This window comes from Schistocerca nitens, chromosome 5 (assembly GCF_023898315.1).
Source record: "Schistocerca nitens isolate TAMUIC-IGC-003100 chromosome 5, iqSchNite1.1, whole genome shotgun sequence".
NCBI lineage: Eukaryota > Metazoa > Arthropoda > Insecta > Orthoptera > Acrididae > Schistocerca > Schistocerca nitens.
In genome coordinates, this window is record NC_064618.1 from 747985014 (window position 1) to 748000581 (window position 15568).

The 15568-nt window shown below is 39.0% G+C and overlaps 1 protein-coding gene across 1 annotated transcript in view; it reads right to left on the reverse strand.

Annotated features, from left to right (window-relative positions):
* Window positions 1–5097: 5097 nt before the first annotated feature.
* LOC126260957 (BTB/POZ domain-containing protein KCTD3) overlaps window positions 5098–15568 on the reverse strand; it is a 264436-nt gene continuing 253965 nt past the window's right edge. The window contains exons 10-12 of the mRNA XM_049958473.1: window positions 13573–13669; window positions 5823–6004; window positions 5098–5628 (exon numbers count right to left, since the gene is read on the reverse strand). Coding sequence (XP_049814430.1) covers window positions 5417–5628; window positions 5823–6004; window positions 13573–13669 — 491 coding nt within the window. The 3' untranslated portion in view covers window positions 5098–5416. The remainder of the gene's footprint in view (window positions 5629–5822; window positions 6005–13572; window positions 13670–15568) is intronic.

The window sequence follows — 15568 nt, forward strand, 5'->3', positions numbered from 1 at the left end:
ATCAGTCTGACAGCAGGGGCCTATAGTGACCTGTTTTGGTTTTCCTGATTAGTCAAGGAGAGTAATCTCTCCACTCTGGGTTACCTCCACTATATGCACAGTGTGGTCTTGACTTCACCAGTTTGTGTCTTGTGATGCCCATAAATTAAATTCTCTTTGACTTTGACCTCCACCCAGTATATAATTGTTGTTCCACTGGTTGTAGCCACCAGGAGGAGGACTACCTGGCATTCTATCACTGGTCAGCCCTCGTCAATTATTATATTGGTTATTACTGCCTGCTTGGGTTACATTTTGAATTTATTGTCTGAAACCACTCTATTCAACATATGCTGGTCCATTGTAATTAAGGTTGTGGTTTCCTTTAAAGCCTTGTTTGTGTCCTTGCTTTCCCAAGGTACCATAGTTACCTCTTGTGTGTTATTACTACATGGGTGGTTGGGTGCCCACCGTGTTGATTGCTTCCGTCTTAACTATTTTGCAGTCTGCTATTTTGCAGGTGTTCACTTTGCACGTTATTGTTCTGTGGTTGCAACTGCCTCTCTCCATAAATGAGGTCAATCGAAGCCAGAATAGATAAAAAGTATCCTACATCATTCTTGGGTATAGTGATCAATTTTTCCTTGATATGTGCTGGTAGGTGACTTCAGTTTTTTTAGTACATCCATGAGAGACTGGATTTCTCCATATCTTTTTTTGTTTAGGTATTTTTCAAAATATTTCTGCAGTCCCCCATGTTTACCGTTGAATGGTGCAGAGTTAAATAACTCTTGCTTTAGCCTCTCTTGGGTGCTATGGATCAGAATTTGTCCAAGAAGGCACTCTCAAACTGTTCATAAGTATGACACCACTTGGCCATAGTGGTTGCCCACAATAAAGCATCACCTTGGGTCTATCCCACAACAAACGTGATCTTCTGTGCCTCAGTCCAGTTGCAGGGGGCAATCTTTTACCCTCTGTGGTAAAAATCAGAAACTACCTATGCCGTAGTTACCCTTCATCAGCTACAAGAGTAGATAGGCAGGAATAGTGTTAAACGGCAGACAGATATTGCAGCTCTCTATTCTGCCAGACTGCACCTGATCGCTAACAATTAGTGGCTCCTTTGTGATATCAGTACCATTAGTTAAACTGTTCCACAGTTTTTCTTCCACTGCCTTTAAAGCTGATTCAATCCTGGAAATTAGTTGACTTTCCTTCTCCTTGACTATCTCTTCGATCCCTTCCATATAAGCCTTATGCTCTTGCTTCTGTGCTAGTGTGATACCCTTATCTAGTAATCTTGATTTGGCTCTCTCCATTAAGTTCTTTACATCCCTATCAATTCATTCTTGGGTTTTCTTTACGAACTTACTGCTCAATTTTAAATTATTCAGTTCTACTGACAGTTCCTGTACTTCCTCAGGCAAATCTTTAAATATAGTGTGCAATTCACTAATAACATCTTGGATCTCCTTTACACTTTTATTAATTTCCGATCAAGTCCCCTGCATTTTTATCTGTGTGTCACTCATGTTTTTCAGCTTACCTGCCATTTCCTTCCGTGCTTTGTCAACATCGATACCTTTTTATCTAACTTACCTATTTTCTGAGAAAGGTCTGTGAATAGCTCCGCCTTTAATTCTTTTCCCTTTTTGGACAACTTACATTTTAAATTATTTGACTGGTCGGTGTGTAACTTGTTACTTAGGTCATCAAAGTTTTGCATTTGTTAATTTGAAAGTGATCAAATTTTTGACACGATTCCTAAGATCATTAAATGTTTGTGTTTGTTGTTTTGAATAATCTTTGACTTTTTGTGTTAAATTATTAAATTTTTATGTTAGATCAGTACTCTCCTGTTAGGTTTGTTCTTTAATTTATTGTGTTAGTTAATTAATTTTTTGTATTCGTTCATTCCTAAAATCATTAAGAGTTTTCATCATCCCTTACATAAGTTGTATCAATGTTGGGGTACAATTTTGAACACCTAGTGAGTCATATCTGATCACATTCAGGTCCATTTCACCTGATGCGGAAGTTTCACATCTACTAGAATCTGCGCTACTGTACCTTTCACTAGCCTCATGTGAAAAAATGCTTCCCAGTGATATTCGTGAATTTATTTCATCTACCCTATGTAAAGTCACATCATTAATCACAATACTGTCCTCAATCATAGCTGAGCTTAAATAATAATCGCAATTGTTGTCTGACTCACCGACATTTTCACACTCACTCATTTGTCGTCGTGTTAGTTGCGCTGACATTTTGTACTTGTACATTAATTACTGAATTAATTATCTGCTGTGTCCATTTCCATCCTTGTCATTTATTAATGGCAAAATTTAAAAATAAATATCCTTTTCTTAATTACTCTAAGAAAATTTGCTAAATTATCTTGTGACATGTTGTGAAAATATATTGCAACTCATTGTTGCCACACATACTCTCATTCAAAATTGCCAGAAAAAAAATATTTTTAATAAATACACTCTTTTACCACAGTTTAAAATGCTCCATTTTTTAGGATGGGAGGGAGACGTGATACTACTATCAGATACAAGTGAGGTGCTCCCAAGTGCAGCCAATGCAAGTTATAAGTTAGAATTTTCCTACCTTCTCGATGGGCTTCACAATTTCTTTTTCTGGTAGTTTCCATACAAATTTTGTTCTCTGTCCATGCATATCCTTCTTTATGATCCTTACTCTCTTTCTCCTGGCAACATTATTCGTTTCATTCAACAAAGAAAACAAAAGATGATTGATACAATGGAAAATTTTCACAATGTCTCATATGTTTTAATTCTTTCAATTATCTTTACCTGGCACCATCCCTTTTATAATCGCCAGTTACAATGCTGCATTTAATAACTGGGGCCATAAGGAGGTGTCTGACTAATGTGGATTATTTTAAGGTGTGTGGCTGGCAGATACTTTCATGAGCAACAATTCACACATCTAAAAGTTCGCACCTCCACAGTCTCTCACTACGATTACCACTGAAACAGTCTAACTGATTAATGTATTTAATATATTTATTTTCCTTTTAACAGGATGATATTTATCTCCTCTTTCTTAGAGAGACGAAAACATTGTCCCATGCTGTGACCAGTAATGCAGTATTATACAATCACAGATCACCCTTATACTCGAAGATTGCAGGTTGCTGGGTTTCCAGGTATCATTTTCCAGATGAATAATTTAGGTATGAAAGAAACTGCCTCGCCTTCCATAAGATATATTGTAAAAGCTTTTACACAACTACACATAGTTCACACATGCAGCACGTCCACCCAGAAACCCAGACAAGAAGAGACAGATAGTTGAAGAGAGAAAAATTTATCAGCTTAAAGAATGTTCATTTCTCCTTTCATACATTCATACATCTCGCTTTTTTGAGCAGGCATGTTTATATTATATCTTTGGCCCACACAGTGTTCCAGACGTTATTAGATGACATATGCTTTATGAATAAACCAAAATCATCATCATCATCATCCAATTCAATCATTAGATGATGTGGCCTCTTCGAGTCGTGGATTCAGTTAGGCTTTCAGAAGTCTTCTCCAAGTGGGACGGTCTTGGGCAGTTCTCTGCCAGGTGTTACCAGCGATCTTCTTGATGTCTTTGTCCCATCTGTCTGGTGGTCTTCCTCTAGGCCTCCGGTGCTCTTGCGACGTGGCCAGCCCACTGCCATTTCAAGGAACCTACTCTCTCTAAGATGTCATTGACCTTCGTCACAGACCGGATGTCATCTGCCCTTTTCCTGTCCTTTCTTGTAAAGCCCAGCATTGATCTCTCTATGGCTCTCTGTGCTGTCCTAAGTTTCCCTTTTGTGAATGAGTTCAGTGTCCACGTCTCGCAGCCATACGTCATCACAGGAAGAATGCATTGATCAAATACTGCTTTCTTCAGATTTACTGGCATTTTTGATCTGAATACTTTTGAATTCTTCCCAAATGCTTGCCAGCCAAGCTTGATGCGTCGATAGATTTCTGACCTTATGTCTCCCTTCATATTTATAATCTGGCCAAGGTAGACATATTCACTGACCTCTTCTAGTAGACTGTCCTTGACTTTCACATCTCCAGCTGGGACCCATTTGTTGGATATTACTTTTGTTTTGGAAAGGTTCATGTTCAAGCCAACCAGCTGACATTCCGATGCAAGATCTGTAACTACGTTTTGGAGCTCTGCGAAGTCTTTGGCCAGTAAGGCAATATCATCAGCAAATCTCAAGTTGGTAAGCCTTCTTCCATTAATTCTAATTCCCTTACCTTCCCAGCTCAGCTCTGACATAGCCATTTCCAAGATCTATCAAATGCATCATCTGATTTAATTCATTCCGTTGACCTTGTTTTACATTTGATGATATCAGGCCTGCTCCTTCATTACCCCTATCTGTTTTTGTATTGTTACAGCTGTACAGATCTTACCAGAAACTCTGTTGTTCTTGCCACCACACTTCACTAATTGCCACTATGTCTTTTCAACCTATCGATTCCCCTTTCTAAATTCTCTAACCTAACTACCCAATAAGTGATCTAACACTCCATGTTCCAACCCACAGAATTCCAGTTTTGTTTTTCCTGATGACGACATCCCCCTTAGTAGTCCCCACCCAGAGATCCAAATGCCAGACTATTTTACCTGCAATATATTTTACCCAAGATGATGCAATATATTTCACCCAAGATGATGCCATCATCATTTAACCCTAGAGCAGAGCCAGATGCCCTAGGGAAAGGTAATGGCATTAGTTTCTCCCTGCTTTCAGTCATCTGCAGTGCCAGCACAGTAAGTCCATTCTGGCTAATGTTACAAGGCCACATGAGTCAATCATCCAGACTGTTGACTCTGCAACTACTGAAAAGGTTGCTGCCCCTCTTCAGGAACCACATGTTTGTCCGCCTCTCCACATATATCCCTTTGTTGTGATAGCACCTACATTGCAGCTATCTATATCGTATGGCATGCAAACCACCTCACCTCAGCAAGGTCGGTAGTTCATGAAAATATGCCATACAAAAAATACTAGAAAAGGGTAGAGAAAACTGCAAGAGGTGGGTGGAAATAAAGGAAAGGGAAAGCAGAACTGAATGTCAAACATCAATGTTAATAGGGGCAAGTCTTTACTTCACTTGAATTCTCCTCTTATCATCACTCTTTTCAAAATGTCAAAGTTAAAATTCTGAAATGATTGGTAATGTTATACTCACACTATCTGATGATTACTAAAATTTCATTTTCTTATTTTTAATAAGATCCACTGTTAATGAATCATGAAATACATATGCAAATAGTACAAAACACATTCATACACATCACATCCAGTAAGAAAATAGACAAGCATGCTTCATAATAAAAATTGTAACACTGAACACATACAAATGTCTGTAATACAACATGTTCATTCATGTTCGCAGTTCAACATTCAACAAGGTGTTCCATTGCTAATACGTTCACTAGATTCCTGTGACTGATTTAGAAAAACAACATTTGAAGTCTTGATGCGTGCTGCAGAATTTGCTGCTGCTGAGGGACATGGTGAAATGCACGGTGTGGAACAATGGCTATTACTGAGATCACATTGATCAAGCAGCTTAAGCAGTTCTTCAGCTGTTGGCCCTCCTGACATCTGATTCACTGAAATCACAAGGGTTCCATACTGATTACAAAAAATGGTTGACAGTTAATACTATGCATACTGCAAATTATATGAAAGATAAAATAAACTCATGTCATCCAAACTTTAACATTTGACTTGTATTATACTGCATATGCTAATGTACAAATACATTTTCTGCACCCACTCCATTAAATTCCCCTACATTAATCACCTGGTTCTCCACGACTAGAGAGATCAAGTGCTGTTGTAAGATCCCACATCTGGATTGCTCCGTTGCTATGACCAGTGAATATAAATCGTCGTGGTCTGGAGCCCATACGACTTGATCCTTCACACTCATGAACACAAAATGATGTTATTGTGCTACCATCTACAGCTTTTATAACACACACCCTATAAGAGAAATGAAAGAAACACATTGAAGAAGAATTAGTGTTACATACTCTGGATGTTAGCATTATTTGTAATTTATATTTTACAGTGAATTTATCAATAAAATATTTTTTCATTTTTGTATGAAGAGAAAAATTTATGTGTAATGATAGCCAGTCATGCAAGCTGAGAGATTCAAGATGATTTAAGATGTACACAACAACATCCACTGCCGCTTACAACGGGAGAGTCTGACATGTGGGGCTCCGATTTTGATCAAGTTTTGCAATGATGTTCTATATTGAAAATAATGACATAAGTGCTTCGGCTTTTTGCCAGACACTCCCTAGTTTTTGAAAAATGGAGGTCAAAGCTGATGACAGAAAAACGTATTTTCAATGCTATACATCATAAGAGTGTCTAAAACAAACATTTTTTATTAATATTATGTGGGGTCAAAAGTTAATAATGTTCAAATTATTAGGGTGGTTGTGTTTTAAAACTACCTGTCATTCTTTGTGTCTAGTACAGCAAAGTTGGCAGCCACGTTGCTGAGATGTTATGACTACTAAAACTGCTGGTCCAGTTCAATTCTTTGTCATGGCTATTTTTTTCTTTTTTTCTGGCATATCTAGTAATATTTTGTTAATCAGAATACTTTTCTTTTCCTTTTTTAGAACTAAAACATTGTCAGGTGTGATTATTAATCAAATAAGTATATATAATGTTTTTAAACAGCAGGAAAAGATAGATTGCTACTTACCATAAAGAAGACACATTAAGTTACAGACAGGCACAATTACAAAACACTCACATAAAGCTTTTGGCCACAGCCTTCTTCAGCAAAAGAGAAGCACAGAACCACAAACCATTCAAACACATGAGCAAGCACACCTCACACACACACGACCGCCAACTGTGGCAGCTCAGGCCAGGATGTTACTATCACAAGGGGTTGCAGCTGGGCAGGGAAAGGGAAGGGACAGTAGTGTACAGGTGTGGTAACAGAGGAACACTGTCTGGCAGAGTGTGCAGGAGTTAGAATGCTAAGAGGCGTGGCGTCAGAAGCTTGTGGGACAGGGATGTGTGGGGGGAAAAAGGAGCGAAAAGGAGAGGATCGGGGAAAGATGGGCGGGAGCATTGACAGAGGATGACAAACAAAGAAGCTGGGAGATGAGAATGGGAAGGAGATGATAGAAGAGAGTGCGTGGGAACTGTTGGGTGGAGGGTGTGAGGACAGTAGGTTGAGACCGGGATAATTATGGAAACGGAGAATGTATTGTAAGATTAACTCTCATCTGCGTGGTTAAAATAAGCTGGTGGCGTAGGAAAGGATCCAGATGGCTCAGGTAGTGAAGCAACCACTGAAATGAAGCATGTTGTGCTCACCTATATGTTGTCCCACAGGGTAGTCTACTTTGCTCTTGGCCACAATTTGGCTGTGGCCATTCGTCCTGATGGACAGCAAATTGGTAGTCATACCAATACAATAAGCCGTGCAATGGTTTCAGCAGACTGGTAAATGACATAGCTGTTTTCGTAGGTGGCCTGGCCCCTGATGGGGTACAATAAACCTGTGACAGGACTGCAATAGGAAGTGGTGAGTGGGTGGTTAGGGCAGGTCTTGTAACCAAAGCCCTGGTGAATGATGTGGTTCAGTTGTTCTCATTGCGTGGGAGTGGGGGGTCTACTGGGTGATGAATGGGGCACTCCTTTGTGGCCGGTTCTTTGGGGTGGTGGGAGGATTGTGGGTGTGAGGGGGAAATGGCACAGTGATCTTTTTTGCAGACTGGTTCTGGGGACTCCTGGGGAATAGTGCCTGTCTTTGAAGGCCTTCGTGAGACCCTCAGCATACTGGGGAAGGGAATTCTTGTCACTGCAGGTATGCCATCCCCAAGTGGTCAGGCTGTTTGAGAGGGATTTTTTGGTGTGAGAGGGGTGACAGCTGTCAAAATGCAAGTATTGTTGATGGGTTTAATGTGGACATAGGTGTAGATGGAGCCATCAGACTGGAGGAGGTCGACTTTAGGAAGGTGGCAGGCTGAGTTGAGCAGGACAGGTGTTGAGATTGTGAAGGAATGAAGGCAGGGTGTCTTGACCCTGAGTCCAGCTGAACCAGACTAAGGGTTTCGCATTTTGGGAGATAGGAAGTTATTTTCTAGCTACCCCATAAAAGGTTGGCATAGGAGGTCTCCTTCTGCTCTCTATCGCTCCCTGTTGCTGGTGTTTTTCTCCAGTCTATTTTTACGGCATGTTTTTCAGTTTCTTCCATTTGGTATCGTACCTGTACACTGAGGTGACAGAAGTCATGGGATAGCGATATGCGCATGTACAGATGGCGGCAGTATCACATAGACAAAGGGCAGTGCACTGGCAAGGCTGCCATTTGTATTCGAGTGACTCACATGAGATGGTTTCTGACCTGATTATGGCTGCAAGATGGGAATTAATAGACTTTGAACACAGCACGGAATGGTAGTTGGAGCTAGATGCATGGAACATTTCAGAACAGAAATCATTGGGGAATTGAATATTCCAAGATCCACACTAAAATGTAAACCATATTAGAATAAAAATGCAAGTGCATGTAGTTTGCATCATATAAGGTCAGAAACTATGTATGGCTCATCGATGCAATTGCTGTACAATAAAAGTGAAATTTCTAAAAGCAATAATAAAAGAAAAGACCCGACAATAAATATAAGGCTAAAATGAAACAATGAAGACATACAGTTATAAATAATACTGGCCTTGGTCGTATGGAATAAGAGGAACTAAAAAGTCATAAGTTCTTTAAAAATGGGAAACACGGAGCCATAGTAGGCTTGATTTTTACTGGTCAACTGGTCATTAAGCAACAAATCCTATCTCTTTAATAAGTTTGAGTCTCTTCCCTTTGGGAGTGTGGTGTAAAACCATTAGGTTTTTATGTGTGGGTGGTTGGTGGGAACTGGATTTGAGATGTTCTGCAAAGGTGAAATTATGTTTCTGTCACTTCCATGTGAGTAGATGTTCCTGAAACCTAGTTTTGAAATCCCTCCCTGTCTGGCCAAGTTTATATATGCCAGGGGCAGCAAATTACTGAGCTTGGATTTTACTAGAGCTGGTAAACACTATTCTTACATTCTGACCCCCAAAAAGTTTGGCAAGCCCATAAGACACATTAAAAGACCTTCACTTAATGACTGAGAGCAGTGGCATTTGCGAAGAGTTGTCAATGCTAATAAACAAGCAACACTGTGTGAAATCACTGCCGAAATTAATGTGACATGTACAATGAACGTGTCTGTTAGCACAGTGCAACAAAGTTTGGCATTAATGGCCTATGGCAGCAGACAGCTGATGTGAGTGCCTTTGCTAACAGCATGACATCACTTGCAGCACCTCTCCTGGGCTCATTAACATATCGGTTCTACACTAGATGACTGGAAAATTGTTGTCTGGTCAGGTGAGTCCCGATTTCAGTTGGTAAGAGCTGATTGGATGGTTCAAGTGCGGCATAGATCCCACAAAGCCATGGATCCAGATTGTCAACAAGGCACTGTGCAGTATGTGGTTGCTCCATAATAATGTTGGCTGTGTTCACATGGAATGGACGGGGTCCTCTGGTCCAGCTGACCCAATCATTGACTAGGGATGATTATGTTTGGCTACTTGGACACCATTTGCAGCCTTTCATGGACTTCATGTTCCTAAAAAAAAGATGTAATTTTTATGGATAACAATGTGCCTTGTCACTGGGGCACAGCTGTTCGTGACTGGTTTGAAGAACATTCTGAGCAATTCAAGTGAATGATTTGGCCACCCAGATTGCCCAACATGAATCCCACAGAACATTTATGGGACATAATTGAGAGAGCCATTCCTGCACAAAATCATGCTCCAGCAACGCTTATGCAGTTATGTATGGCTATAGAGGCAGCATGGCTCATATTTTTGCAGGGGACTTCCAACGATTCGTTGAGTCCATACCACATTCAGTTGCTGCACTACGCTGGGCGAAAGGAGGTCCTGCACAATAGTAGGAGGTATTGAATGACTTTGTCATCTCAGTGTAACTGATGTATGGTAGTAACTTTAAAAAACTTTTAGGTGAATTATCATAGTATATGTATTGCTATGCCATTTCATTCAACTTGTTTTCTCATCCTCATTTTGCTGTTGTAGTAGTCCAGATAGGATCATATCGGATGAACTGCAATATCATCCTCCCTTCATATTTTCAGATAACCATGTGGTGTCCTACCTGGGCGTAACATGTCGTTCTTGAGTTAATAAAGAACACTGTGCAACCTACAACTGTTTTTAATATTAGCCATAATAAGGTTGCTGCATCACAATGCCACAATGGAATAGAATAATTGTTACCTGAGGTATTTATGAAATCTCAGATGTATCTTCATGAACTAAATTCAGTGCTTTAAAATTCATACAAAGATTCTACAATGAATTAGTGGCCAAGGACAAGAGATTTGCCAAAGTGGCCAACAAAATGGTTTTACGCAAAAGCTTCTTAATGAGACGATTCTTTCACATTCGAAAACATGATATCTTTTGCTGTCTGTAAATTGGTAAAAAAAGGCAACAGAGAAATGCTGATGCATTTTTCAGCACTGGTGCAATGAGTCTGTGAATTCAACATAAGAATGTTGTTTTGGTGCCACAAATTTAATTTTTTTTGCATGTTTAAGTTAGCTGTACAATACCTATTAATTATGCATCTCCTTAAGAGACTTAATTTTATTAAGTATGCAGATGATCAAGCAGTGTTGACAGTACTGGTGAAAGCACTACAGCCGATGATGGTGAAGGTCATAAAAGGGTGGAAAAAAGCTATAGAATGAGGGTGAATGTACAGAAGCCAAAGTGATGACAATCAGCAAATATGGAGGTTCCTTCAAAATATTGTTTGATGGAGAGAGCAAGGAATAAGTAAAACCCTTAAGGTACTTAGACATTTGGTGAAAGAAAATGGAAGCTGTTTGGAGGAGTCAAGTAGAACATCTATGTGTAAAATAGCTTCTGAAGAAGTAAAAGTTTTGCTAACAGGAAAAAGAATGCTGCTACATCTAGGAAACAGCTTTGCCAAGTGGCTTGTTTGGAGAGCAGTACAACATGACAGTGAGCCATGGGCAGTCAAAATAAAGAGAAAAAATCTGGATAGCTCTGAAATGTCACAGTGGAGAAAAATATTTAAGGTAAAATGGACTGACAAAAAGTGGAATGAAGACATACTTCTAAGAATAGGAGAGGAAATTACAAGAATGAGGAACATGTTCTACCTGAGTTATATATTGGATACAAAAGATTGCAACGAAGAGATGGAGAGGAAGAAGAATGCTGGATGATAGTGGAAATTAACAAAGTTACAAGTCGATTATGGAAGGAGCTTGGGCAGAGCAGCATGGAGAACATGGATTATGATCCCTTCATAGGACACACATATATATAAAAAAAAAAAATTGCAAGTGTGGTGCAGGCAATGCCCTTATCTAAGAAGCACTACAGTTATCACCTCGAATGGTTTAGGAATGTCATGCAAAAACCAAATTAGGCAACTGGGCTGTAAAACAGTTCAGCTGCTTCTGTCTCCTGCATCACTGCAGTGTCACTCATCTGGCAATGAATTATTCACAAATGAATGATTTAGACAACAGTTCAGCAAGCAATGTGAGGAGTATGCAGCAGAACACATTTGTTATTTGGAATTGATCATTTGGGGCTAGTCACTGATGGCATTTACTTTTTGGAGAAATTATTAAAATAGATAATAATAATAATGTCATGAGACTAGGGCCTCCCATCGGGTACACCGTTCGCCTGGTGCAAGTCTTTCGATTTGATGCCACTTCGGCGACTTGCGCGTCAATGGGAATGAAATGATGATGATTAGGACAACACAACACCCAGTCCCTGATTGTGATTGATGAGTAGAAGTACACATACATAACACAGTAGGGATTAACTTTCTTCTTCAGAGCAAGACAGAGAAAATCATTTTGCATTACAGGACCGTGTCACATCACAGAGTAAACAAGATGTCAGGGGAAATTTAGAAACTAGGGAGAGAAAACAAAGGAACAGCTGGAAAACCAGGTTAAGCAGTGAACACGGCTGGTGAGTCTATATTTGCAATTAAAGAAATATTGATTTAAACATGAAACTTAAAAATGATAATATTACTGCAGGATAAAACCTTATTAGATGTTGAGAACTCCAATATTAGAAGGTGATGGTGATCAGGACTCTGGAAACAGGCATTTTTATAATCAACATGAACACTTAGGAAACCTCGAGAAGCAGACAGACTGATGGCATATTAGAAAAAGTACCATAACCACAGTGTTAGCGTCTGAAAATGTACTCCAAACACTGACACGCAAGCAAATAAAATAAAAACATGATCAGCAAATTCCATCTGTGATTACATCACACATAAATATTTCATAACACTTGCAACAAGCAGAAAGTAAATAACATGATTATAATTAAGTCAAATTAAAAAAATCAGTATGGATCTACTATCTATCTTATAAAAATTATTGGCATTTAAGATAAGAGTGATGGGAACTCTAATGTGAGAATCGAGTAACTCAGTCAACTGCCAACTTCATAATGAATTTAAGTTCCTAAGTTCATCAAAGGACAAAAGTCCACATCTATACATGTGAACCACTGAATAACACCATTAGCTCTGTATCTTGTGACTGGCTTCAGTAGTCACTTCACCTTCATTTGGCCCCTTTTGGTAATTGGTTGTCATATAACCAATAGTAATCAACACCATAAAAGGTTCAAAAACATCGGCATACTCATGTGTGATGCGTCTAGTGCAACCCATTAATCAGTCAGTCAACGGTTGATAGGCTGCACTAGATGCATCACTGTGAACACTGTTGTTTTTGATTCTTTTATGATGTTGATTCAAATGGTTCAAATGGCTCTGAGCACTATGGGACTTAACTTCTGAGGTCATCAGTCCCCTAGAACTTAGAACTACTTAAACCTAGCTAACCTAAGGACATCACACACATCCATGCCCGAGGCAGGATTCGAACCTGCGAACGTAGCGTATGATGTTGACTGCCATTGATTATACAACCACCAGTTTCCAGACAGGGGTCTGATGAACATGGAGTGGACCACCAAAATCAGTTGTTTTTAAATAAATAATAAATACAAATGTTCAAATGTGTGTGAATTCCTAAGGGACCACACTGCTGAGGTCATTGGTCCCTAGACTTATACACTACTTGAACTAAGTGATGCTAAGAACAACACACACACCCATGCCCGAGGGAGGACTTGAACCTCTGGCGGGAGGGGCCGCGCAGTCCATGACATGGCGCCTCAAACCATGCGGCCACTCCCTGTGACAATAAATACAGACACAGAGCTGACAGCGTTCTTAATTGGTTCACATATATTTATCAACTGTTGTTCCCCTATCCATCTGAAGATGGATGTATAAAAATATCCATGTCTTTGATTTATTTTGAAGCCTCTAAAAAAGTCAATCATTTAATTAAATTGATTAATGATTTATTAATCAATGAACTTTATGAAATAGTTAATTAAAACTGCAGTACCTTTTCCCATTAGATGCCAACCTCACAAATAACTGATCTGTCTCTGGTACAACTTTCTGGACAAATACTTGTTCATCATCCTGTTCACCAAATGGTCCTGAAATTAAAATGCTCTCACACTATCTTGAAAAGAACCAAATATGCAGCTTAAGAGGAAATGGAATACATTTCTTGGTAGCAAGTAATGTAACAATCATTTTACAACAACAATTATGAAAAACTCACTGTAATTTGCACCTGAAAGCACTTTTCTGCCTTCAGATACGTTATTAAAGTAAGTAGATTGTCAAAGAGTTTTCTTATCTGTATTTTTCACTCCTTTCTGCATTCGAGCTACATTCACTAGAGGTAGAGCAGACTATTCCTTTCTTCTGTAAGTGTGTTAATGAATATCTCTATCATTCTCTAATTCAAACAATTTTTAATGTGAGTAAATGAACTGTATAAATAGTCAAGATTCCCAAATGCTTTAACAGATGCTTACAAGAGATATTTAAATCCCACACATAATTAAAATTATTTTCTTGTCCTGCAGGCCATGACTGATTCAAAACATAAAAAGCAAAAACCAGGATGAAATATGACAATAGTACGAAAGGATGGATTGCTACTCGCTATATAGAGCTGCACAGTCTGTGACTCAACGTCTCATCCATATGGTGAATAGCAACTTATACTTTTCATAACATTGTCAAAATATTTACAATACATTAAATTACTGATTTCTATGTCCAAAATGTGGCAGTAATCCTTGTAGCAAAATTAGCTTAACACATCCATGTGTATCATAACAAGATAAATAGGAATGAGCAATAAAGAGATAAATTCAAATAGTGGAGACTAAGAAACCAGGAAACAATAACGTGCAGTAAAATTGTACTTCCACCAATCAACACCATCTCAACTGAATCAACCTGGTTAACACTTAAGAGATAGTGTTAAACAAACAGAGAGCACTACAGAGACTGATATGATTGAATGCAAATGCCACATAGAGAGAAGTAAATAAATCAGTTAACCACAGCATGGAATAGATGTGTCCAAGACATCCAACACTGCATATGTATCAAGGACAAGGATGGAAAAAGACTCCGGCATAAACACAAAATCTTGCAAAGGTGGGAAGCTTAGCAAATGTACCAACTATCCTCTAATTAATCTCCTGTCATATATAATCTACATCTACATTATTACTCTGCAATTAACACTTAACTGTTTGGCAGGCTACCAGTATTTCTCTACCTTTCCACTCTCAAATAGTAATCAAGAAAAATAAATACCTAAATCTTTCTATGCAAGCTCAATTTTATTTTAACGTAATATCATTTCTCCCTCCATAGGTGTGAACCAACAAAAATTTTGGCATTTGGAGGGGAAAGTTGGTGATTGTAACTTACGATTTTATCAATTTCCTATTTCAGTTCTACCCAGTAAGTAATCATGCCATACAGTTTTGCTTTAGTTTTGTTTTGTTTTAGGGTGCAAAAACAACTAGGGTAATATGCACTCATGTCAGAACTGTAGAACATGAAGGCAAAAAAAAGGAGGTAAAAACAACTACATGTTAAGCTCAATCAATGGTAGGAATGACAGCTAAAAACAAGGCCTTGGAGAACGGTCTATAAAATATGCCATACAGAAACGGAGGTCCTGAACTAAAGATTAAATGTTCTTCACCATACTGCTGCGACGCATAAAAATCAAAATGCAGTTGACATACCACGTGTTGTTCACTAAAATGACCAGACGGCAAACATAAATGAGAATATAAGTGGTTAAAGAAAGGGCACTGTGTCAGTAAATGGTAAATCATCAAAGGCTGAGGGCAACGAGCACGAAGTTGTGAGGGAGCAACACTTAACAGATGGCAATGGCTAAAAAGACAGTGCCCAAAAAGAAATGTAGCCAAAATGATCTCCTCATGGCGAGAGGGCTGAGAAGAGGTCGGCCAAGCCACTGGGAGAGGCTCAATTCCCTGGAGCTTGTTTCCATGAAG